The sequence below is a fragment of the Danio aesculapii genome, chromosome 4 (genome assembly GCF_903798145.1).
Source record: "Danio aesculapii chromosome 4, fDanAes4.1, whole genome shotgun sequence".
Taxonomy (NCBI): domain Eukaryota; kingdom Metazoa; phylum Chordata; class Actinopteri; order Cypriniformes; family Danionidae; genus Danio; species Danio aesculapii.
In genome coordinates, this window is record NC_079438.1 from 25,411,978 (window position 1) to 25,439,302 (window position 27,325).

A 27,325-nucleotide genomic window follows, 5' to 3' on the forward strand; every position below is an offset into this window, starting at 1 on the left:
CAAAATACCTCTCCATCAAACTCCTTGAGTTTGCAGATGACACTACTGTTATCGGCCTCATCCAGAAACGGTGACGATTCTGCATACGACAGGAGGTGGAGCGGCTGGCTTATGGTGCAGATACAAAAACCTGGAGCTGAACACGCGCAAAACAGTGGAGATAATAGTGGACTTTAGGATGAACCCCCTCCACTCCCCCACTCACCATCATGAACGCACTGTGGCTGCAGTAGAGTCATTCAGGTTCCTGGGCACCACCATCTCTCAGATCTGAAGTGGGACATTCACATAGACTCTATTGTGAAGAAAGCCCAGCAGAGACTGTACTTCCTTCACCAGCTGAGGAAGTTCAACCTTTCACAAGAGCTGCTCGTACAGTTCTCAGCTGTCATCCAATCCATCCTCTGTACTTAATAACTGTCTGGTTCGGCTCAGCTGCCAAAACCGACCTCCGTAGACCACAGCGAATAGTCCGAATTGCTGAACGAATCACTGGAACTACCCTTCCTACGCTTCAAGAACTGTACATTTCCATAGTGAGTAAAAGGGCTCGCAAAATCACTCCTGGACGCCTCGCACCCAGCACACTTCCTGTTCGAACTGTTACCATCTGGTGGCGCTTATAGAGCACCAAGCACAAAAACAAAGCCAGACACAGGAAAAGTTTCTTTCCTCAGGCTGTCTACCTTATGAACCGTTAAATATCCCCCCAACTGTGCAATAAGTGTGCAATACTTCTCATACGCACTTGTACACAGCACCTTATATCAATATACAATACAATACATTCTACATTTGCATTTGGCACAGAACAACCGTATAACCTGAATATTTATAGACATATCTGTACACACAATTCAACACCCAGATTACTGACTAACTGCATCTCTGTTTAATGTTTATTGTCTTTTTTATCTATATATATTTTTTTCATATTTATTTTGTGTTGTCACTTGTCACTTTATGTACACTGGAAGCTTCTGTAGCCAAAACAAATTCCTGTGTGTGTGGAAGCTCACTTGGCAATAAAACTGATTCTGAATATATACAAATAATAATAGGCCATTTACAGCGTTCAAAACTCTGTCTTATCAATATGACCAAAGTGACTTTTATGATCAAATATGTAAGAAAGTCTGAAAACTGGACTGACAGTTTAAATTTACTATAACTTCTTTGTTAAGCGGCTTTAACACGATTTACCTTGTAAAAGCACTAGATAAATAAAGATGAATTGAATTGAATCTTCTTAATGTGTACACATTAATGGACCAAACAAAATAAGATCTGATTTATTTTACATTTAATGTGCATCAAAATTACAGTGTGTGTAGCCGATGTTTCCACTGTCTTTTCACTTTTTCAGATTTTGATGAGAGTTTTTAAGACTTAATGAAAACTAATGTTTTTTTTTTATTATTATTACTTCAGACCTAATTGAAGAGAATGAGGGGAGTAAAGAGGAGGAACATCATGTCAAAATTGAGGAAAAAAATAATTTACAGACTGATGGTGTTTTGAAAAGGAAATACAAGAATCGTTTCACCTGTACCTGCACTCTGTGTGGAAAGAGTTTTGGAAGAAAAGGCTATCTTAAGATTCACATGATGATACACACTGGAGAGAAACCATTCACATGCACTCAGTGTGGGAAGAGTTTCAACCAATCATCAAACCTTAATCTACACGTGAGGATCCACACTGGAGAGAAACCATTCACATGCACTCAGTGTGGGAAGAGTTTCAGCTGCTCATCACACCTTAATCTACACATGAGGATCCACACTGGAGAGAAACCATTCACATGCACTCAGTGTGGAAAGAGTTTCAACCAAATATCAAACCTCAATCTACACATGAGGATCCACACTGGAGAGAAACCATTCACATGCACTCAGTGTGGGAAGAGTTTCAGCCAATCATCATCCCGTAATCTACACATGAGGATCCACACTGGAGAGAAACCATTCACTTGCACTCAGTGTGGGAAGAGTTTCATCCGCTCATCATCACTTAATCTACACTTGATGATCCACTCTGGAGAGAAACCATTCACTTGCACGTAAGCTGCGGTCACACTGGACTTTTCTCACCCATAGACTTCCATTCATACGCACAGCGAATGCGTCAGACCGAAAATGCAAGTTTTGCAGTTCACTGCGTTGCAAAGTTCAAGGTTGGTGAACTCTGACCTGCGAAATCGCATCACTTTTACTGTGTGAGACCAATCGAAGATCAAGACATGACCTCTCTGGACAGAAATTTAAAATATAGACCAATCGCTCACTTTTTTAATGTCTAATTATCTTGTTTAATCCCGCCCCTTTTCACAGCGACGTACTACAGAATTTTGCATGCTCAAACTGTAGTGTGACCGCAGCTTCGGTTGGGATGAACTCCTCAGACCTTAATAAACAAATGAAGACCCACTCTGGAGAGAAACCATTCACATCCACTCAGTGTGGGAAGAGTTTCAATATTAATACACTGTGATGATCCCAAGACTCCAGATTGGAGTATGTGGTAACTCCTGATTGGATACCTGCATTACTTCTCAATTGGCATATAAAAGTTGTTGTGCTAGCTACCCCAGGACACTGTGGCTACTCAGGAGTCCTCATGTCAAGACTTGCCATCTCATTGACTCTTTAACCTTATGGTTTTGTTTGCATTACTTATATCATGTAGTTACATTTTATAATAAATAATTAGCATCAGGCTTTTTTGTTGGGTCATCTTTCTTTCATGAAGTGACTCAAACAAGGGGGTCATAACACTTGTAAATGTGTCCAGTTGTATCCAAGACCTTGTCCTTTCAGTCATGACCATAGGTGAGAGTAGGAACCTAGATTGAGCGGTAAATTGAGAACCTAGCCTTTCGTCTCAGCTCCTTCACCACAACAGACAATCACATCAACTGCATTACTGCTGCCGCTGCACTGATCCATCTTTAAATTTCACATTCCATTCCTCATGAAAAAAAAACGCAGATACTTGAACTCTATTTGGGGTGAGGACTCTCCACCAAACTGGAGATGGCCACCTTTTTCCAGACAAGCACCATGGTTTCTGACTTACAGGTGCTGTTTCTTTCCCTGCCATGTCACACTCAGCAGCAAACAGTCCCACTGCATGCTGAAGGTCCATGTCCTATGAAGCCAAAAGGACAACCTTATTTGCAAATGGCAGAGACAGTCCTAGCCTACACCTAAAATTCTGTCAGTAAAAATTATTATATTTTTTAGATCAGCCTCAAAAATAACAGATTTACAAAATAAAATGAAAAAATAGATGGATGGCTAGACATTGTAGTGGTGGAAGGGGAAGTAGGATGGCTTGTTCAACCATAAACCAAGATGGAGCTCTCTCAGGAGGGATGCACCAGTGCGCCAGATGTCTCAAGCTGAAGGCGTAATATTGAAATAAATGCTCAAGAAGCCCTAACCCATTTTTATCAACTGGCTGTTGCGATGTACTCCTATGCCACCTAGGGTACTTATTGTTCCAGTGAATTAATTGACTAAATTATCAAACTGTTTTAAATATTGTAAAGAAATATTTACAGCGATATATTGAAGTAGAGAAGTAACTTTAGGAAGGCAATTCATTTTAAGTATGATAGTTTGTTATTTTGAGTACCTCAGAGCAGTGGTTCTCAATTCTGGTGGTTGTGCAAAATGAGTTGACAACCATCCAAAATTAATTTTAGCTCTTATTACTAGATCTTAGAATCTCAGATTTGGCTTATCTTTAACTGCTTAAGATCAATTTGCACCAGATCAGCAAGAGACAATATTTGTTTGAGTTTCCTTCGCCGACTGGCCTCAACGAAACATGGCGTTCCTGATTGATTGGTGACTCCGCTTCAGTGACGTCATTGGGATTCACCCGCTTGTGATTGAAAGTTGTCCTGGGTTACCGGGGTGACAGACTCAGCTGAGAGTCGGTTTGCAGAAGTTTTTGCGGTTTAGGCGGTTCCTAAACTTTAAGAGGTTGCAAGGAAAGTATTTGTGGAGGTGCAGTGTCCAAGAACAAGGTGAGAGGGGGCAAAGAGCAGCAGCGAGCATGAGCAAGCTAATTCAAAAAGCAAAGTTTTACTGTTGCAGTAGGTTTTTAAGTGATCTGGTTTGGTCCATCCCAATGGTACTGTCTTCCAATAAGCAGTTGTCATGGAGGGCGGGCCCATGCCCCATGCCATTATGCTCAGGGTATGTCATTAACAAACTGCTTGGTAATTTCATGTGGTAAAATATCTTGTAAGTTTGTTACTATCTTTCATCAAGTGTTACAAGACAAATACTGTTTCTTTTACTAGTTCTTCATTTACACCAATGTATTGCAAATATCACTAGCTCTAGTTTTGTACCAGACATCATATATTTCAGACACATACAGAAGGATTCATCTGCTATAAGGGTTAAAAAAAAAACATCGATTAACTTGGTAGCAATAAACACAAGTAGTATTCAAAGAAAGCCACTGCCCCAGAGGGACACATTTAGTGATCTCTTTAGGTCTCTGGAGTTTTTTTTGAAGTAGCACACAATTCTTAAATTCACAAATTAATTTTTTGTTAATTCACAAATTGTCTTTTGAATTTATTTATTGGATTTTGTTAATGCATTTTGTGCATGGATTAATGGTATTTTGTTTTTTATTTTATTTTTGAGAATGAGAATCTTACATTTGAGAATCTTATATTTGAGAATCTTATATTTACATTAGTAATGGGAAGTTCGGATCATTTTACTGACTCGGATCTTTGAGTCTCGTTCATAGATGAACAAATCTTTTTTTCGAGGCATTTGGTTAATTTGGTTCAATTTGCCAAAATATATTTAAAATGTTACGAATTGCTTCCAAACACATCCACAACGAGCCCAAAAGGTTGATCGCACTACAAACAAGTCATAAATAGAATACTATAAGCAGGAGAAAATGCTCTTTTGTCTATGAAGGTATTTTTGGCTCTTTGCTCAGCTCACCTCTTCATGTCTTCAAATTTCAGTGGTTTGTTCATGTCACACTGACAGCCACAAATAATCCACAATGTACACAGTCTGAGCCAAAAGGAGCCATGATTAATTCACCTTTCGAGTCTTCTGGTCCTTGAGTCGTTCGTTCATCACGTGACAGAATGTAAAGAGAAATGACTCAGACCGAGGATTTGATAAATGAACGGATCAAATCTCTTTCTGGCTCTAAATGCATATGATTGGCTTCTGTTTTTCACGTGACGAATGACTCAGACCAAGGACTCAATAAATTAACGGATCAAAACTCTTTCCGGCTCTAAACGCATATGATTGGCCTCTGTTTTTCACGTGTTGAATGAACGACTCAACTGAGGACTCGAGAAATGAAGGGATCAAATCTTTTTCCGGCTCAGTTGTCTTTCTGGCTCTAAACGCATATGATTGGCTCATGAGGAACGAATGACTCAAAGACCTTCAGCAGTAGGTGGAGGTAAGAGGGTGCAGTGCCAGTGGTTTGAACTTGATACGAGCCTCTAGCGGTAACCAATGCAGAGATCAAGAGAGGAGTTACACGGGCTCTCATTGAAGACCAGGTGAGCTGCAGCCTTCTAGAGCATCTGTAGAGGATTAAGGGTACAGGATGGGAGTCCAGCCTTGAAATTACAAGATTTTGCACTAAAATTTGTGGAGCATGTTAAGAAGAGTCAGATTTTTCTGACATTGAAAAGTGCAGATATGCATGATGGAGCTGTGTTAGCAATGTCCTCTTTGAAGGACAACTGATCATCCAGAATCACCCTAAAATTTCTTACCGAACTACATGGGGTAATGGTGGATGATCCCAGCTGCATTGAGAAATTGTGTTTAATGTGTGGAGTTGCAGGGAAGGATGTTTTTTCCAAGCTGATATCCTTCAGGCAGTTTGATGCGAGTTAAAAATTTGGAAACTTAGTTGAAAACAGCCCTTTGTAGTGTTTTGGCGATAAATAGAAGAAGAGAGACTGTTCTGTATTTTTTATCCAATGAGGTTTTGAGTGATGGTTTTTGAACAGTGAGTTTACCCAGGCCTGTGTAACCCCGCTGGCCCTACACCACCCAACCCACTCCGAGCTGGGATTGAACTGGCGACCTTCCACATGGCAGTTGGTCTAACAAGGAGGCTAAAGACCATGGCCCCTAGCGCCTGTCGCCAGAGTACCTTTAGAGGTCAGAGTGAGGTTTACCTGCACAGCACTTTACTAACTGTCCTCTGTTACACCTACTTAAAAGTGGTTGGGAATGTGCCAGTGTGGAGTGTAGAAAGAGAGTGAATTTTTCTTCAGAGGGTGTTGTTTGATGGAGATTTAGGTTGGATTTGGTCGGAAATAGACTGCTCATTTGAGTGTTTTTTTTTGTGTAAAAAAGGAGGCCAAATCATCAGCCGATAAGGAGTTGGTGGAGGAGGACAGAACAGGGTCAAACAGGCCCGAATGGATTTGGGAGGCTAAATATGCCAGCTGGGTTTGGTATCTGCTAAGGTCAGTGGAAACGTTTGATTTGTGTCATGCTCTCTCTGTTGCCCTGGGTGCTGTTCGATGTTATCTTAGAACATGCCCTAACCCTAACACTAACCATTCTCTCAGACTATCCGACAGCCAGGGGTTATAGGGAGTAGGGTGCATTGGTCTGGTGGAGACAGAACAGATATCACCTAGGCAGGATGTTAAAGTGGAACAGAGTGTTTCTGCTGCACTATTTACATCAAAAGTAAGAACTGTGTGTGAGGAATGAGAGGATGTAACAGTGGAGAGGAAGTGTGTGGAGGACAAACCAATTTTTACTAGTAGCAATTTAGTTGTTAAAAATCAACTATTGAATTCCTGATATCAACAATTAAGTCTGAATGGCAGCCTACATTTAAGTAGTAAAAATGCATTTGTTGATATCAAAAATTTAATTGTTGATATCAAATATGTAGTTTCGTCATCACTATACACTGGATTCAGATTTGTCTTCCAGTCCATCTCAGCAAGGACCAACGTTTATCCTTTATCTTATTATCCTTTTTTTCATTACTTTATTCATATGAGTATTTTAATCAGTATGTAATTTTTGAAGTGATTTTGACTAATGAATAAAGTTAAACATTACCTAATTTCAGAATATATTGAGGAATTTTAGTGCTGTCGCCTTACAGGAAGAAGGTCGCTGATTCGAGTCTCGGCTGGGTCAGTTGGCGTTTCTGTGTGGAGTTTGCATGTTCTCTACATGTTCACATGGGTTTCCACGGGGTGCTCCGGTTTTCTCCACAAGTCCAAAGGTGTGAGGTACAGGTGAATTGGGTAAGCTAAATTGGCTGTAGTGTATGTGTGTGGATGGGAGTGTATGGGTGTTCCCCAATGATGGGTTGTGACATCTTTAAGGTTTGATTTTTACATCTCTTATCTCCTGGGGTCCAAAAATGTAGAGGCTGACTCCCCGTCATGTATAAGTAGGGTTGAACCCAGACCGACCCTTCTGGTTGAACTTGTGGTTGCAAGGGGTCGCTATGCCCACCAAATGCCCTAGTAACTTGTTTTTTTAGTACCTGAGTCAGTCCAGACCAAGTTTTTATAGTAGGGGTCACTCATCTGAGGTAGCCTGTCACCCATGAGCAGATAGGACCTGTGGGTTAATGAAGCAATGGTTCTGGTGGCTCTCAATGGTGTGGAACACTGGTCAGTTTGTGTTGGCTTGTCACTGGGTTACCCCATCCAGTGGCAACACAGTAGTCCTCAATGTGGTGGGCAGATTTTTGAAGGCAGCTCACTTTATTCCCTTCCCCAAATTACCTTAATCGAGGGAGACACCAGCCATTGTCTTGGACCACGTCTTTCGTATTCATGGCCTCCTAGATGACATGGTTTTAGATGGGTCCCCAATTTGTGTCCAGGTTTCTGCTGACAGCTGGAGGCGACTGCTAGCCATTCTCACGAGCACCACCCACAGACCAATTGGCCAAGCCTGGCAAGCTAATCTGCGGCTGGAGAGGGTCCTGCGTTGCTTCGCATGCAGGGAACCATCATCTTGGAGTTCCAGATTAACCATGATCAAATATGCATATAACTCCTTTCCCATTTTGTCTATGGGCTTGTCTTCCTTTCAGTGCTGCTTAGACTACCAGCCGCCTCTGTAGACTGATTTTACGAGGCTGCCATTTTAGAAGTGAAATTGAGGCTGCGTTAAGAAGAAACCAGGAAATATCGCCTGGAGTCACACAGGGACATTGTGTGCCTGGCTGTATATCCTAATCACAGTCATTTCTGGTGGGAACCAGTGAACACTGTGGCAAATCATTGCTGTTTAAGAACACTCTCAGCAGCACCTAAACGTTAGCAGGAAATGAGTTTTTTTAAAACCACAGTACCGGGACAACACTATTACAGACAACACGATGGTGTGCTACAGAGGATTGCATTGTTTTATCACTCACCTGGTTACATAGGCTAAAGCAAGCAATCGTCCCCACAGTGTTTACCTGACGCCATGAACTGAATCCTAGAAGGACACTTAAGCGTATTACTCTTAAAAAGATTGAAATTTAGTTTGATGCCTAATATGCTTTTAATTGGTTAAATTAAAATGAACTGAATGATATTAAAGGGATGTTTACACCATCTGCATTTTGAAATTGCGACAACAGCTGGAGGTTTGTAATCCACAGCAAGTTGTTGCAATGTTTACAGTGCTGATCCTATACTTGCATGTTTTTCCCACCGCAGCCTAGCTTTCGTTCTTTAAAATGGTGGCCGTGTGAAATAAGTGTATTCTCTTCCGAAGAACCAGATGCAATTGTTCCCTCATGCATTCGTTCATTCAGAGGTGCCTCCAGACATATAGGAAAGGACTGGAAATAGGAATGAAGCGTCTGCCCCCTCTATACATGTGTGGTCAGAAAGTCTGGTTGTCTTCCAAAGACATTCCTCTCAGACTTCTGTCACATAAATTGGGACCCAAATTCATTGAACCATTTTCCATTATCAAGGTGCTCAGTCCAGTGTTGGCTCAACTGAAATTAAGCTCTAAGTTTCAAAACTTTCATCCATTTTTTTCAGGTGCCTAAGATCAAACCCATTCTTCTCTCCCCCTGCAGCCCCTAACCTCTGCTCCTCTGCCTCCCAGACTGGTTGAGGGTGCACTCACATACACAGTGCACTGGCTCCTGGATGTGAGGAGGAGAGGTAGAGAGGTTATCAGTATCGGGTAAACTGGAAGGGTTATGGTCTAGAGGAGAGATGTTGGATTCCGGCTCTGGATATGCTGGTCCGCTCTCTCATTGATCAGTTTCATCAGGTCCATAGTGAGTCCTAAGGGAATGCCAGGGGGCATTCTTGAGGGAGGGGATACTGTCACCATACCTCACGCTTTTGCTCTCTCCTCCTGTTCTGAGTTACAGATTATCTCTTGTCATCTGCTTTTATTTGCAGTCACAGGAGCTCTCGCTTCCCTTTTTTCCTGTTTATAACAAATCATTTCCCTTAATGTTTGTTCGTATGTTATCGATCATTTGTGTGCATATTATTTTGTTACTCAAGCTGTATTTGTTTTTCAGGACCGCAAGTAAGCGAGTGTCTGGTTGTTTTTTCCAACGGCACTTCCTCAGCGCTCACCGACTGGGTGTTTAATTAGATTTTTGCTTTTTCCGGGACTCACTTCTCAATAAAGACTTGTTGTTGTTCTGCATTTGAGTTCACTCTTTTTTTTTAACTCATCACACAAGTATTTTCTTTCTTGTTTGTGTTTAAATGTCTTTAGATTTTGGCATGATGTCTAGCTTTTGAGGCTCTTTTGGTCAACTTCATGTTGTCAGATAGGTCCTATTTAGGTGATTTCTTGATTGCGAACATGTGTGGTAGTAATCAGGTCTGGGTGTGGCTAGAGAACTTGAAGTCGGTGTGATAAATTAAAGTTGTTTTAATGGGGAAAAACATTTTCACACAAGGCTATGTAGTTCAGTATTTTGTCTTACTTTTAAGAATAAAAACCTTCATTTAGAAACTGCACAATGTGTTTAATTGTGTTATCTTTGACTAATATTAACATTTGTTTGATGAGCTGAAACAGTTAAGTTTTAGATTTCTGCATTGCATCTGTTACATGCAGATTACTTACCTCAAGAACATTTGTCATCTAAAGGTGCAGATTTAAAGCTTTATGCAGATATGTTTCATGTCTGTGAGGCAAATATTTGCAGAGATTCAGCTGTTTTTTCTGACAGGTTTACCAGTCAGGCATAGAAGGAGAAAGCATTTCTTATCTGCTTTACAAGTTTTACAAAAACATGTTTTGTTGTGATTACGAATATATACAAATAAAAAAACTGGCCATTTACAGCTTTCAAATGTATGTCTCATCAATATGACCAAAAATGATCTGGGATCAATAATAAGAATCTGCTTAAATGTGCATGTGTGTAAAGGACCCCAGGATGTTGCTATGAGAAGATCAATCTAAATATGATCTGCTAGGTTTTTACATTTAATGTGCATCAAAATTAAGGTTTGTGTAGCCAATGTTTTTAGTGCCTTTTCACTTCAGCTTTTGATGAGAGTTTCAATGATTTACTAAAAACTGAACTTTTTTATTTCAGACCTAATTAAAGACTATGAGGAGAGTAAAGAGGAGGAACAGGATGTCAAAATTGAGGACAAAACTCATTTAGAGACTGGTGGTATTTTAAAAGTGAGAGACAAGAGTTGTTTTACCTGCACTCAGTGTGGAAAGAGTTTGGCAAGCAAAAGCAAACTTAAGATTCACATGATGATCCACACAGGAGAGAAACCATTCACATGCACCCAGTGTGGGAGGAGTTTCAGCCAATCATCTTGCCTTAATAAACACATGAGGATCCACACTGGAGAGAAACCATTCACATGCACTCAGTGTGGAAAGAGTTTCAGCCAATCATCATCCCTTAATCAACACATGAAGATCCACACTGGAGAGAAACCATTCACATGCACTCAGTGTGGGAAGCGTTTCAGCATATCATCAAACCTTAATCAACACATGATGATCCACACCGGAGAGAAACCATTCAAATGTACTCAGTGTGGGAAGAGTTTCAGCAAATCATCTAACCTTAATCAACACATGATGATTCACACTGGAGAGAAACCATACACATGTCCTCAGTGTCGGAAGAGTTTCAGCAATTCATCAAACCTTAATAAACACATAATTATTCACACTGGAGAGAAACCATTCACATGCAACCAGTGTGGGAAGAGTTTTAGCCGATCATCAATGCTTTATAGACACATGAAGATCCACACCAGAGAAAAACCATTCACATGCACTCAGTGTGGGAAGAGTTTCAGCAAATCATCACACCTTAATCAACACATGATGATCCACACCGGAGAAAAGCCATTCAAATGTACTCAGTGTGGAAAGAGTTTCAGCCAACCATCAAACCTTAATCAACACATGATGACCCACACTGGAGAGAAACCATACACATGTTCTCAGTGTGGGAAGAGTTTCAGCAAATCATCACACCTTAATCAACACATGAGGATCCACACCGGAGAGAAACCATTCACATGCAACCAGTGTGGGAAGAGTTTCAGCTTATCATCAACGCTTTATAGACACATGAAGATCCACACCAGAGAAAAACCATTCACATGCACTCAGTGTGGGAAGAGTTTCAGCCAATCATCAACGCTTTATAGACACATGAAGATCCACACCAGAGAAAAACCATTTACATGCACTCAGTGTGGGAAGAGTTTCAGCCAATCATCACACCTTAAACACATGAAGATCCAAACTGGTGTGAGAGAGTATATGTGCTTGGAGTGTGAGAAGACTTTTATTACAGCTGCAGAATTGAAACGGCACAAGAGGATTCACACTGGAGAAAAACCGTACAAGTGTTCACAGTGCAGTAACTCACTCAAGAACCCTGAAAACACATGAGTGATTCACACTGGAGAGAAACCCTAGACATGATCAGTGTGTACAGAGTTTCACTCATTTGGGGCAGCTTAAGAATCACATGGGATGGTTTCCGGTATGGCGTCGACACATGTAGCAGCATAGAAAGAGCGCTCCCATACACACTGGTATTATTCCTCCTTTTTACATCATATATGATAACCTAAACCATATTTAAATAACATGGAGGGGGACAAAAACAAAAAGGCTAGGACAAAACAACCATTGAAACCTGAAAAAAAAAAAACGAGAAATCAACAGATGATAAATCAGAGACGGACGGGATAGCTGATAGCTTGTCAGCTAGCATTGCAGCAATACATACGGACATCAAAGCTTTCCAAATGGATATTAAATGCGATTTAACCGCCTTCCAAGATTCTCTCGCAAAACATGTGAAAATGGAACTAAGGAACTTTAAACAAGAAGTCAATCAAAAACTGGATGGCCTTATTACGGACCTAAACGCAACGGCAGGTCAACTAAGTGGAGAAGTGTGTTGGAGAATTGGAGGAGAACATTGCTGAGATGAAAGAAATGCTCGATCAAACCATCCAAATTCAAGAAAATTTACAAGAGAAACTGTTAAATCTAGAATCACGTAGAAATAATATTCGGATTTTTGGAATCCCGGAAGGAAGCAAAGGGAATAATATACTAATAATAATAAAAAGACTTGGTGGAAAGATTATCAAAATGGAGCTGTCACTCGACAAATTGGACCTTAAAAGCCAAAGGTGTTACCGGGCACTCTGACCAAAACCACCCGCAGACACCACCCTAGATCAGTGGTGGTATTCTTCCTGGAATACAAAACAAAGAAACTGGTCCTCCGCATGGAGAAAGAAAGTAATACACTGGAACGAAAAAAGGATTTTTTTTGACCAAGACTACCCACCTGAGATCCAACAGAAAAGACGGGCTTTTGCTCCGATAAGAAAAATTCTGAAAGAAAAGGGGATTAAGTTCCAAACACCATCGCCAGCGAAACGTAGAATCTTTCTGGAAAACGGGCCGGTCGTGTACAATTCAATGACGGAGGCATCAAGAGATCTGAAGGAAAAAGGACAGATAAACAGCGAAGAAGGAACTATTATAGGGATCTCTGGGAAAGTGAAACAAAGACCTCGGCAAAAGAAGTGACATGGAAGAAAAGTAAGTAAAAACATCAAGTGAAGATCTGGGAAAAACTATGTGAATTTCAAAGGGACAACACTGGCTCCATTTGAAAGAAGGGTAAAACCTGACAGTTCCTAACAAAGAACTCTGAGAGACTGGTAAAACTTCTTGACTTAATTCACAGATGATGGACATTTAAATCATTTGAAGGAAGAATGGTATTTAACCGAACTGACCAACAACACAAGATGAACGATTAGAGCACACCAAGACTCAAGTCATTGAGTAACATACTGGTAGGAAGACATGAAGGAATTCTAATTTATAAAACTAAAATCCCTTGCTATAATCAGAAAGTAGAAATATTTAACTTGAAAACCTAGCCAGAAATACAAGAATATAATATTGCCAGATATGGGTGCTGAATATATTCGTTAACATTTTTTGTGCAATAGGCACAGCAAGGAAGGGGCCCTTTAGAGAAGGATGGATTTCCCCTCACATTAGGAAGTTATTTTAAGACTTCAAGGTTTGGAGACCTTTTTCGTAATGTTTTATTATGTGGTTCAAGATATTCATGTTTGTGTTTTTCTTGTTCTGGTCACCGTGATCTTCGCAATAACATCTGATTATAGTATATGCAAAAACAGGAATATAGAGTAATTACTTTGAATATTAATGGGTTACTAAATCCGATTAAAAGAAGCAAACTCGTGGCTAAAATGAAAAGAGAAAAGCAACAGATAATCTTCTGGCAAGAGGAAAAAGGGATTCTGGAAAAATGGGATTTAAGGTTTTCTTTTCCTCATATAATATTGGTCGTAAACGAGAAGTAATGACATTAATCTCAAATAAAACCAACTTTCAAATAATTTCTAAGATTACTGATAGAGAAGAACGATATAACCTAATAAAAGGAACTATCGACCAAATCGAAGGTACTTTAATATATATAAACCTCCTGAAAAAGACAAAGCATTTCTCAAAAAAAAATATTTACCATTATAGCCAAGGAGGCGTCAGGTACGTTGATCTGTAGGGGAGACTGGAATGTACAACTTCATTCTAAATTGGACTCATCTTCTAATAAGTAAATTAGTAAAGAAACTAGACAAATAAGATTTATGATGAAAGAATTAGGCTTAATAGATGTGTGGAGAGACATATAACCTCTTAAAAAAGAATATACTTCCACCCACATGTCTTATTCTAGAATTGATTATTTTTTTATGTTTGGGTCAGATCAACATAAAATAAAAGACTGTAAAATAGGAACAAGAGACATCTCAGATCATGCAGGGGTATATTTAACAGTGTACCTGACCTGGACAATAAACCCAAAAAGACATTTTGGTGATTTAACCCTAATCATTTGAATGATTTAACATGTGTAGAATATGTTAAAAAAGAACTATTAGAATATTTAAACATAATGATAATAGAGCGGTGCCAAACAGCATTTCCTATTGTTTACATCTTTGCTACAATACTGTTAAGGCTAGACACTGTCATGATACATTTTAACAAATAAAAACTCACAGGCTACAGCTTCTGCTTGTTGGAGCTACTCCTTCTTTGAAGAGATTTTAACTGAATCTAGCACTGAACTGGGAGAGATTCTGGAAGCTGTGTTTTGTCAAATCATGCTTGCTATGTATTTTATAATTCTGTGGAACATAATTAAAATTGAACTGTAAGCACTTCTGTCTTTGTGTCGTGTCATTTGGAAGCTCAAATACAGAAACAGAAGAAGCTCTGTGGAAATAGCAGTGTTTAAACGGCATTTCAGCTTTCTCTGCTGTAACATTACAGTGCCTCTGGCTACGCCCCTTAGCTGCGCAGTGTGTGCGCGTGGTAAAAGTATGTTTGTGATCTTACTGGCCCGGAAGTATTTTTTTGTAGTCCCCAAAATTTGTTTATTGTAGGTTTTGCTAAGCTAACTCTGTAAAAACCAAGGTCTCCCTTTGCGTTGAACTTTGAGCATTTTACATTCAGAGATGCTGTTTATGTTTACACAGCTACATTACACATCAACTAAAGTTTAAAATATGATATCGTAGTGGACCACCCCTTTAGTCCATGAATAACATTATGTTTGGAATCTTAACGTGATTAAAATCACAAGCATATCTGGCCAATTCATTCACAAAGTCTTTGCCACAGAGCCCATTCATAAGAGAGAGGCCGGGACCATCTTAAGTTTTTTAGAGCTAATTGGATGGTGACGCTTCTCCTTTCAGCTATTGGCTCAAAGGAGTGTCAATCACAAATGCAAGAGACCGGCAGCCATTTTGTTGACCAAAATCTTTAGTGTTATGACTGGAGACGCTACTCCACTGAACATACTGCAAGGATTAGTTTGGATAATAGCAGTGCATTCCATGGATGTTTATCAATGTATGAATAAGTTGTGGACTAATGTTTTTACAGATTGGATTGCCTGGATTCTTGCTTAAGAGGTGAGTTTCTTCGTTGAAATCATTCTATTCACGCTAGTCTCGTCTTTCAAAAGAAAAAAATATTTAGTCTTTGTTGGAGTGTAGTTATTTTTGTGGAGCTTCCCTTTGAAGCGTGCTATATATGTTACCACGGGTGCACCTCTAGGAGAGCGGTGTGTTACTTTTACATTTCATACTTACAACACAATATAGCCTAAACAAACCCTTACAAAAATAACTTCAGTAAACGGAAGCAAAACTACAGTATATCAACAGTTTAAAGGAGGATAACTGAAGTAAAATGTGCAAATGCAAAATAATGAATTATAAAATTCAAATAAAATTACAATAAGTTCAACAACAGTACAATTTGAAGTATAGTAACGTACAACTTTACTACACTTGTGCATTGTGCTGATATATAATCTAATATCCCAATGCTGTGGCAATACTGTGCTGCACTTGTGCTGTACTTTTATTCAGGGATGTTTTTTGGAAACAAGTAATCTAAATAGAATTTGAAGAGTTTATTTGTAAAGATAATTCAGTTTTTAGAAAAGTTTTTAGTTTTTAGATTTTTAAAATAATGTTTTTATGTTGTTTCTTGGGTTCAAAAAAACGTGATTTATGGACTGTAAAAATGTAATGAGATTTAATATTGTGTACATGAGTACAATGGCAAAACAACTGGATTTCTAAATCAGTCTGTAGAGAATGAGAGTCGATTCCTCGACTCTCAATGAACCTAGTCTCGGAATCGACTCCAGGACAGGAATCGACTCCTTGACTTGAGTCTGTTTTTTTCAAACCCTTTTAAATGAAGCAGTTACATGCTACAGTAACTTATACTACTCTTTCTCGACCACGAAGGAGATCGAAGGCGCTCGCTTTGAATGCGTGCTCACACATTTTATGATTTTGAAGACGTGTGTAAACTTCAAGTAGTTTTGCATGATTTAATAATATATCTTTAGATTGGGTGTATATTACATGCTTAATAATCATTTTTAGACTGTGTGTGTGTGTGTGTGGATATATATATATATATATATATATATATATATATATATATATATATATATATATATATATATATATATATATATATATATATATTTATTATTTAAAATAAAAATGATTACATTATATTAAAATATTATTATTGATAATTTTATCCAGTTCCCTTAAAACTTCCCTACTGAAAAAAAACAGCTTAAACCAGCCTAGGCTGGTTGGCTGGTTTTAGCTGGTCGACCAGCCTGGTTTTAGAGGAGTTTTGGCCATTTCCAGGCTAGTTTTCAGCCATTTCCAGCCTGGTCTTAGCTAGTCAGTCTAGAAGATGACCAGCTTGACCAGCCTAGCCAGGCTGGGAGCACAGCCAAAACCAGCTATGTCCAGCTTAAACCAGGCTGCTCAAGGTGGTTTTAGCCGGATTTAGCAAGTCATTTTCCAGCCTGACCAGCTAGGACCAGGCTGGAAAGGGCTGGAAACCAGCCTGGAAATGGCCAAAACCCCTCTAAAACCAGGCTGGTCGACCAGCTAAAACCAGCCAACCAGCCTAGGCTGGTTTAAGCTGGATTTTTCAGCAGGGTTTTCTTAAATATAAAACCAAAAAGTAAATAACTGCTTGGTCTGACAAATTTTCAGGACATTTCAGCACAACACTGTTTAACTAACTGCCCAATGGCCTTAAAGGTTTTGCCACCTTCTAAAATGATTTTTTATATTTCTAGATGTCTCAGTACAACACCTGTAAAAACACAACCTAGGAAGCGTGAAGGGTGAAGGTAAGCCTATCTGTTACCTCTTTAAACTGCTAACTTCATACAGTATAATTATATAAATGTTAACACTGTATACAAAAGATGAAATATAACTGTCACCCTGTTTTACTTCCAGTGAATACAACGAAACCAATAAAGCAAGAAATACTGATGTGGCAGAACAAGGCAGAAGTGTTACAAAATAAAGTTCATGAGCTGGAAGCCTTGAACAGTGAACTTCGCCAGCCAGTAGTGGAGCTTTCAATGCAGCAGCAAAGTAAGAGCTGAACATATTGTTTTGTATAATGTATGAGCTAATACAGACACTGTGTATATTAGTTTGTAGAGATTAGACTGGTTGTGCACTGTTTCTAATAGTATATTGCAAAAAAACTTTTTCAATCATTTGTATTGATTTTACATTCAGATGATCTGATTCCTGGTACATCAGTTGGACGTGAAGAATCCAGTGCTGTTGACCTATTTAGTGATGAGAACGCATCAACGGATGTAGAGTCATCAGTGACAGACGAATCCTGTGATGACACCTCTTCCAGTTCCAGTTCAGAAGAGACTCAGAGAAGAAAAACTAAAGCAAGGAATAGAAAGAACAAGAAGAAGAAGGACAAGAAGAATAAATATGACAAGATAAACGAGGTCCAGCTTTAATTTTATGGTAGTTATTTCTGTTAACATCATAATGAATGATACGATTAGTTTTCTTTTTTAAATAAGTTTGGTGTGTAATTTGTTTCAATTGTCTCCTCTCTATGCAATCCACAATTCAATGTGTTTTTGAAAATCTTTCACAAGCACATGTTCACGCTCTCTCTCTCTCTCTCTCTCTCTCTCTCTCTCTCTCTCTCTCTCTCTCTCTCTCTCTCAGACAAACATGCTCTTTCTCTCACACACACATACAGTTCATGCTCACTCTCTTATACACTCACACACACTTGTACATGCTCTCACTCACACACACACAAGTACACATGTACATGTGCTCTCTCTCTCAGACACACACAAGTGCATGCTCTCTCTCTCACACACAGTCTTATACACAATTACACACACCTGTACACACTCTCACTCACACACACACTCTTGTACATGCTCTCTCTCACACATGCTCTCTCTCTCTTACACACATATACATGCTCTCACACACATATTGTACAAATACACACACACACTTGTACACACAATCACTCACATACTCACTCTTGTACATGCTCTCTCATACACACAGACATTCTTTCTCTCATAGACACACACGTACATGCTCTCTCTCTCTCTCACACACACACACACAAGCATGTGATCCCTCTCACACACAGTTTTATACATGTTCTCCCTCTTAGATAAACATGTACATGCTCTCACTCACACACATATTGTACATTTACATTTACATTTAGTCATTTAGCAGACGCTTTTATCCAAAGCGACTTACAAATGAGGACAAGGAAGCAATTTACACAACTATAAGAGCAGCAGTGAGCAAGTGCTATAGACAAGTTTCAGGTGTGTAAAGTCTAAGAAGCAAAGCATTAGTAAAAAAAAATTTTTTATTTTATTTATTTTTTTATTTTATTTTTTTATTTATTTTTATTTATTTATTTATTTTATTTATTTATTTTATTTTATTTATTATTTTTTTTTTTTGAGAGAGAGAGAGAGAGAGAGAGAGAGAGGGCACAGTTAGTGGTATAGCCAGAGAGGCAGTTGCAGATTAGGAAGGAAAGTGGAGACACTTGTTGCGTACACACTCACTCTTGTACATGCTCTCTCTCACACACCTACATTCTGTCTCTCTGTCTCAAATGTACTGTTTTCACGCTCTTACACACACACAGATGTGCCAGTGTTAATGATACTTCTTTCTATATTTGTACGTGCTCATTAGGCTTAGGATAGGTGGTTGCATTGTGATTATTTGGTCATGAAGGTATTAATTGTTTTAAATAGTTTTTCAGCTAATAATGTTCGTGATGTCATACATCGCTACAAAAGGCTTTTGAAGCTGACAAGACGTGGAGCAACCATGACCAGAGCATTCCACAGAGAAGGTGTCTCTCGAAATGCAGTGGCCCAGCTCGCTCCAATTGCAGAGCTGTACTTTGCTAACAGGGAGCAATTTAACAGCATCAGCTTCACACCAGGAAAATGAACAGAGTTCGCTCAAAAGTGTAGAGAGCTCATTGTTGGAGATGTTCACATAAAAGTCCTATCAATGAAAAGGAAGGGTTCACTTTTGCCTTTTTGTCTGAATGAGTGATTAGAGGATATTTGCTCTGTCGCTTATTGTTAAGGCCATGTTTATTGTATGTTTCTTTGTTCAATAATGTTTCTGTTTACTGTTAAAATGTAGAAGCAAAAAAGTGCAGCACAATAAGCTCAGCTTATAATGCCAAAAATATATATTATATTGAGATCAGATGCAAAAACCTTTAAATGCCGTCTAAATTCATTTCCCTTTTTTAATCCTGGGTCGCCACAGCGGAATGAACCACCAACTTATTCAGCACATGTTTTACACAGCAGATGCCCTTTCAGCTGCAACCTATTACTGGGAAACATCCATACACACTCATTCTCACACATATTCACTACTGACAATTTGAGCTTACTCAATTCACCTGTACCACATGTCTTTGGACTTGTGGGGGAAACTGGAGCACTCGAAGGAAGCCCACGCCAACATGGTATGCCACAGAAATGCCACCTGACCCAGCCGAGGTTCAAACCATCAACCTTCTTGCTGTGAGGCGAACGTGTTACCCACTGCGCCACCATGTCACCTCGTCATCTAAATTGTATTTCTAAAATTAGTTATTTTTCAGCCTACTATGTTAAAGACAATGAAAAAAAATCAATTCTTTGCCACAAAATAGTTAAATTACTGAACTGAGCCTGAAAAAATTATGAATTTCAGAAAAAAAAAATTATATAGCGGCTGCATGGTGGTGCAGTGGGTAGCACGTTCGCCTCACAGGAAGAAGGTCACTGGTTCGAGCCTCGGCTGTGTCAGTTGCTATTTCTGTGTGGAGTTTGCATGTTCTCCCGGTGTTCGCGTTGGTTTCCTCTGGGTGCTCCGGTTCCCCCCACAAGTCCAAAAACATTTGGTAGAGGTGAATTGGGTTGGCTAAACTGTCCTTAGTTCATGTGTGTGAATGATTGTGTATGGATGTTTCCCAGTGATGGGTTGCAGCTGTAAGGGCATCCGTTGCATAAAAACATATGCTGGATAAGTTGGCGGTTCATTCCGCTGTGGATGTAACAACAATTGTTCCTAATGTTGTATATAGTAATAAACACGTACATACACTTGTCAATTTGTATATTTGCACTCACTACTTCTATTTTTTTTTTTTTTTATATATTTATTATCTGTTTTTTGTCCTGTCTCTGTAATTCTGTTGCACTGTAGAAGCTCTGTCACGAAAACAAATTCCTCGTATGTGTGAACATACCTGGCAATAAAGCTCTTTCTATTTGTCCTGAACCGAATGTTTTCTTCAGCTTAATTACCTGGGCTGTTAATTTTTTTATTTTATTTTTGTTTTGACAGCAATAAATTAAAAGCAGTTGGACGAACTAATGACTCTGGTATTTATTTGTATGTTCTTGTACGTGTGGTGCTGTTGTGTTTTTGTCTTCAAATACTTGCATCAGTGTCACTACTACCTGTCTGTTGACTATCTGCTGAACATTTACAGACTAGTAGCCATGCTGTCTGTGATGTTGGCTCCTTACTGTCATTTAACAGCATTTCTTAGGTTTTCACTTCATTTTGATGGACCCAGTGTGACAACAGATGAGCTGATAAATGTACCTTAAAGGGCACCTATGGTAAAAAATCTACTTTTCAAGCTGTTTGGACAGACATATGTGCATGTATGGTGTGTAGACCATCATATTGGGGTGATATAATGGCCCGTTTCCACTGATGAACAGCCACAAAGCCAAGAAGAAGACCAGATTTACCCTGTGCCCCGTAGTTTTTTATGAGGCAGTCTGAGGTGCGAGCGGTTTCGCTTTCTTGCTAGCGCTCGCGCGCGTCTCTAACATTATATCTGAAATAACAGACTTCTTGAGCTGATGATAATTACCTGCGCTTGATTATTGATGTGCTTTTGAAACCCGATCCTGTCAGACACTGACAAACGCGAGAGTGAAGCGTGAAGAAACAAAGGAGAAGCCGGAAAAAAAGGAGCACATTATTTTTTCAGCAAACATGAACAAAATGCCATGTATAACTAACTTATTATCTTCACATTTTGGACTATTATGAACTCAGATTGACGGAATTACTGTCTAACAGAGGCTACGTGTGCTGCGGAAGATTACAGACACAGATGAGAGGTTTTCACTGACTAGGCTATAATTTGTATTGTTTTGAACCTAAATACGGACGAAAATGTCTGCTGTGTGTATTTCTTCTGTAGTTGGTAACATTTCGGAGACTGCAAGGGGCTGTATGCGTCTATATATGTTCATTTATTTAGTTATTTAATATAATCACAGACGTTACAGTAGGCTGTTTCGCACTGTCATTGATCTGCAGTTATAATCAACTCATGTTCATAGTAAAGTTAGTAATAAACATTTATACACAAGCATTTGTGTATGAAGCATCTGTTTTTTGAGAAGTGCTTCTCATATGATATGTAAGTGACCCGTACAGCTTTATTGTAGACATTTCCTCGAGCGAGAATGACGTCGACTGAAACTGTCTGTCATACACCACGCCCACCAAAAGGGTACCATTGTTAGTGGAAACGCAAGCCTGATAAAGGTGACCCGTACCAAACCGAACCAAACCGTACCGTACCGGTCAGTGGAAACGAGCCATAAGCACACCCAGTGCTTTTTTTTTCAATTTAACAACATAAAAAACGGTGGACCAATTGGAGCAGTTTTCAAACCCACCGCAACTTTACGTAGGAGTGCGGTCCCCCCGCCCACCAATATTAATTGACAGGCGCGTCATCATATCCTCAGTTTGTTAATTCACGTCCGCCATTTTCAGCGTGAGTCTAAGCGATATCACTAAAAGAACACGCTAGCTCTATTTTTAGATGCAAGGCTCATTGGGCTCCACACAAGAGCAATATTCTCCACATTATCGCTCTAATCGGAATTATTGGTTGTATCTTTAGGTAGGTTTGCAAACATGTGTACTTCTCATTGAGTCTACCTTATACTTCAGCCGTTTGCATTTCTCGCGATCCCAGAAGCTCCCTGTGATCTTAACTAGCATGCGTTTTAGATTTCTAAACATAGGTTTCTATCAGGGCACACTCAAGTCGACGGCTGGGCGCCTAGAATTTAATTTAGAATTTAAAAATGCGTGGCACGATGATTCAGGACACTTCATGTTTCTGCCGCGCCACAGAGAGTGTCTGGTGTGCCGTGTCGCGGCTTCGAGCGGCGCATCCGGTGCCTCAATAAAAGTTAATTCAGTGTGCGTGGTTATTAGTTTCTGTGTACAAGCTCGGCACTTGAAACTAGCACACAGTTGGCTGTAAAACTGTACAAAGACACATATGATTTTGTACTCTCTGCTTGGTCTGTGTCCGAGTCGTACATGTACGACTGATTGCTGAACCTCTCACTCCTGCTCCTTCTCTGTCTGCCTGTCAGACTCTGTTGCAAACGCAAAGCTCATGGCCCCGCCCCTTGTTACGTTGGCGGGAAGCCGAAACTAATTTACATGTGAAGCAACACACCCATAAATCAGCGAACTGTGGACACGCCCCCAACATGACACCTTTTAACACATTATAATAAAAAATCTGAATTGTGTTTTAAACTGAACCTAAACTGGCACACTCAGAAGAACCATTATATTAATATTAAATCTTAAAAAAGAGGTAAACTATGTGCCCTTTAAAGTAAAATAACTGTCTACTGAAAGTTAGATTAAATGCAACAAATAGTTAATTGAACACTCTTAGATTGTACCTAACCCTAATTTTATATTTGATTAAAGTTCATGTTAAAATATCTTGCGTAGCTACTTATAGGCATCTGAATGTTTACTCAAAGTCTATTCATAAACTGGATAACAACTACATGCAGACAATAACAACAAACATCTTGGTGGTCAATGTTCTGAAAACTTGTTGAGGATTTGTTGCATATCTACTGATACACTGTTGAACATCTGTAGAAGATTAGTTTCATATCTACTGAAACACTGTTGAACATCTACAACCTAATTTGGTAACACGTAACTTACCAAGTTTATTAAATGTTGAGGATTTGTTGCATATCTACTGATAAACTGTTGAACATCTAGAACCTAAATGTTGAGGATTTGTTGCATATGTACTAATAAACTGTTGAACATCTGTTGAAGATTTGTTGCATATCTACTGATACACTGTTGAACATCTAGAACCTAAATTGGTAACACTTATCTTACCGAAAGTTTAATAAATGTTTACATGCTGTAGACATTGTATTGATTGCCTAAGAACATTTAAAGACAATCTACAGATACTATCCAGATGAAAGTAAACAGATAAGAACTTGAAAAGTAACTTACGGTCAGCAGACTATCTAAAGGGGGACCATCAAAATAAAGTGTTACCCGGCTCCTTTTCGTTGGCATCTTGCTGAAGGCATAAAAAAATCGATGACAAATGATTGGCGAAATGGCCCAGTGGCCAAGGGATAAGGCATCAACCTCCGGGGCTGGGGATTGTGGGTTCAAGACCCACCTGGGTCATCGTTGAAATCTTACTTCAAGTCGGGAACAATCTTTGGTAGATGAAACACAGTAGCTGTGAAAACCTTCTTGAGATGTGTTTGCATGTCATTAACTTCCTGCATTGCCATGCATATTGCCTGTTATGACTAAAAGGGTAATGAGATACCTAACGCGAAAGGCCATTTTGAATCCTGCATGGTGCCTACAGAGAAGAGACTGTGTACAAAGACAAAAATGGTGCTTACATATAAAGCTGGTGGGTTGTTCAAGATCCATAAACAAATCTAACAACCAAATCATTGCCGCTCCTTTTTTTGTCTGTATAATTGTACATGTTAGACTGATTTAGATCAGAAGTCCACTAAATGTTCATTCACTAAAGTCACAGCAAAAGCTGCTACAATTAACATAGGAACACCTTAGATAGCACAGCACCGCTGCTTTCTCTATGACAGTCATAGGGCTCGTCTGGGATTTGAACCCGGGACCTCTCGCACCCAAAGCAAGAAAAATACCCCTAGACCAACGAACCCTGTAGAAGCAGTCTGCAGTGCCACAAAAAATTCTGTGAGACCGATCCACTCTACTCTTTGTTCATGTTGTTTTTGTTACGTGTGTCAGCAACTCCTTTATTGGCTTTATCGGGGTTCCTTTTTGGCTGTCCCTTTGCACATTTTCCCCACTCCATCTGCTTCTGGAGAGTTGCTTTATGCATAGCTCTTTTCAAGACTGATGCTAGCACAGTTCCAAAAGGCCCAGGCGAAATGTGCTTTTGGCCATGCTTTTGGACCATGGCTTTTGTAACACCTAATGACTTTAAGGTCTTTCACGGTGCAGCTCAGCAGTGGCATGGCACAGCTCTGAAACGCCGTTTCCTGGAGGACGACTGCATCTGTTTTTTTTAAGAGGACGCAGGTCTGTGCTGTGATGAGAAAGTGTTGTCGGGGGGGTAAGGGAGATCTTGACTTCAAGTACCTCGTGGCTTTCAACTAATGGTCTCTTTATAGGTGGATGATGATGAAATGCAAACAAGAAAATAGCTGCAGAAAGGTTGTGATTTCAAGTTAACGAGAGTGGCCTTGTTTGGAATTTGAAACTCAAGACCAGTCACACCATACGCGAGAACCATACCCCAGGACCAATGAGACACGAATGTGGATGATTGCACAAAGAAAATGTTTGACCATTAGTTGCACACATCTTTTTTGATGGAATGCAAACTGGCATCGAGATCCTAAAGTGCAGTTTTCCATGCGTTGGCATCTTGTTGAAGGCATACAAAAAATCCATGACAAAAGTTTGGCAACGTGGCCCAGTGGCCTAATGGATAAGGCATCAGCCTCCGGAGCTGGGGATTGTGGGTTCAAGTCCCACCTGGGTCGTCTTTGAAATCTTACTTCAAGTCGGGAGCAATGTTTGGTAGATGAATCACAGTAGCTGTGAAAACCTTTTTGAGATGTGTTTGCATGTTATTAACTTTCTGCATGCTCATGCATTTTACATGTTATGACTAAAAGGATAACGAGATACCTAACGCGAAAGGTCATTTTGATTCCTGCATGGTGCCTACAGAGAAGAGTCTGCATAGAAACACAAAAATGGTGCTTACATCTAAAGCTGATGGGTTGTTCAGAATCCAAAAACAAATCAACAACCGAATCATTGCCGCTCTTTTTTGTTTGTGTAATTGTACATGTTAGACTGATATAGATCAGAAGTCTACTAAACGTTCATTAACTAAAGTCACAGCTACAATTAACAAAGCAACACTATAGATAGCACAGCATCACTGCTTTTTCTGCAATAGGTGTAGGGCTCATCCAGGATTTGAACACAGGACCTCTCACACCTTAAGCCAGAATCCTACCCCTAGACCAACAAGCACCTGCAAAAGCACTCTGCAGTGCCACAAAAAATTCAGTGAAACTGATCCATTCTACTTTTTGTTCATGTTGTTTTTGTCACGTGTGTCAGCAACTCCCTGGAGGCATATTACAGTTCACAGGAAATAAACAACAGCCCAGTGGCCTAATGGATAAGGCACCAGCCTTCGAAGCTGGGGATTGTGGGTTCAAGTCCCACCTAGGTTATGCTTGATGCAGTTACTTTTAAGTTGGCTGTGCAAGACAATCCAATGTGACCTTCAAAAAGCTAGGTTCATACCCTTAGGTCAAAAAGACATGACAATGGAAAACTCCTCAGAGAAGCTGTTTTGTCATTAGGTGTACACACCAGATCGTCTAAATGCAATATGGCATAGAGATCCTAAAGTGCTGTTTTCTGAGTTACAAGAACTTCCTGAGCCATACAAAAAAATAAGGGAAATACTAGTATTGGCCCAGTGGCTGAATAGATAAGGCATCAGCCTTCAAAGTTGGGGATTGTGGGTTCAAGTCCCATCTGGATCGTGTTTGTTAGGTTACATTTAAATTGTGTGAAAAAAGGACAATAGTTAGCTTCAAATTCTCAGACTTGCTGCAAACATCAATTAAAATTCATCCAATCTTGCTAGCATCTCACTGTCACGTTACAAACCTAAAAGGTTCCGCTAAGCTCTGGTAATGGAGATCTTGACTTCAAGCACCCTGTGGTTTTCAACTAATGGTCTCATGTTAGGTGGATGATGATGAAATGTAAACCAGGAAATAGCTGCAGAAAGGTTGTGACTTCAAGTTAATGAGAATGGCCTTGTCTGGAATTTGAAACTCAAGACCAGTCACAACATACGCGTACCCCAACCATACCCCAGGAGCAATTAGACACGAATGTGGATGATTGCACAAAGAAAATGTTTGTCCATTAGTTGCACATGTCTTATTGGACGGAATGCAAACTGGCATCGAGATCCTAAAGTGCAGTTTTCCATGCGTTGGCATCTTGTTGAAGGCATACAAGAGATCCATGACAAAGGTTTGGTGAAGTGGCCCAGTGGCCTAATGGATAAGGCATCAGCCTCCGGAGCTGGGGATTGTGGGTTCAAGACCCACCTGGGTCGTCGTTGAAATCTTACTTCAAGTCGGGAACAATCTTTGGTAGATGAAACACAGTAGCTGTGAAAACCTTCTTGAGATGTGTTCGCATATTATGAACTTCCTGCATGCTCATGCATTTTACCTGTTATGACTAAAAGGGTAAAGAGATACCTAACACGAAAGGTCATTTTGATTCCTGCTTAGTGCTTACAGAGAAGAGACTGTGTACAAACACAAAAATGGTGCTTACATATAAAGCTGGTGGGTTGTTCAGAATCCAAAAACAAAGCAAACAACCGAATCATTGCCGCTCCTTTTTTTGTCTGTATAATTGTACATGTTAGACTGATTTAGATCAGAAGTCCACTAAATGTTCATTAAC

At 39.6% G+C, this 27,325-nt stretch overlaps 1 protein-coding gene and 3 non-coding genes across 4 annotated transcripts; all 4 read left to right on the plus strand.

Annotated features, from left to right (window-relative positions):
- Positions 1–1,537: 1,537 nt before the first annotated feature.
- Positions 1,538–14,700, plus strand: LOC130222398 (gastrula zinc finger protein XlCGF57.1-like). Its single transcript, XM_056454996.1, has 3 exons — positions 1,538–2,058; positions 9,176–9,183; positions 10,710–14,700. Exons 1-3 carry the CDS (start codon positions 1,605–1,607, stop codon positions 11,916–11,918), a joined length of 1,671 nt encoding a protein of 556 aa, XP_056310971.1. The 5' UTR covers positions 1,538–1,604; the 3' UTR covers positions 11,919–14,700.
- Positions 14,701–25,280: 10,580 nt separating this feature from the next.
- trnar-ccg (transfer RNA arginine (anticodon CCG)) lies at positions 25,281–25,353 on the plus strand. Its single transcript has one exon. It is a non-coding gene; the product is annotated as a tRNA-Arg (tRNA).
- Positions 25,354–25,988: 635 nt separating this feature from the next.
- trnar-ucg (transfer RNA arginine (anticodon UCG)) lies at positions 25,989–26,061 on the plus strand. The gene has a single exon. It is a non-coding gene; the product is annotated as a tRNA-Arg (tRNA).
- An 832-nt stretch (positions 26,062–26,893) lies between these two features.
- Positions 26,894–26,966, plus strand: trnar-ccg (transfer RNA arginine (anticodon CCG)). Its single transcript has one exon. It is a non-coding gene; the product is annotated as a tRNA-Arg (tRNA).
- Positions 26,967–27,325: the final 359 nt, after the last annotated feature.

Excerpts from the sequence above, each read along its gene's own strand:
- LOC130222398 (XM_056454996.1), top strand. The coding sequence starts at position 1,605 with ATGATGATACACACTGGAGAGAAACCATTCACATGCACTCAGTGTGGG.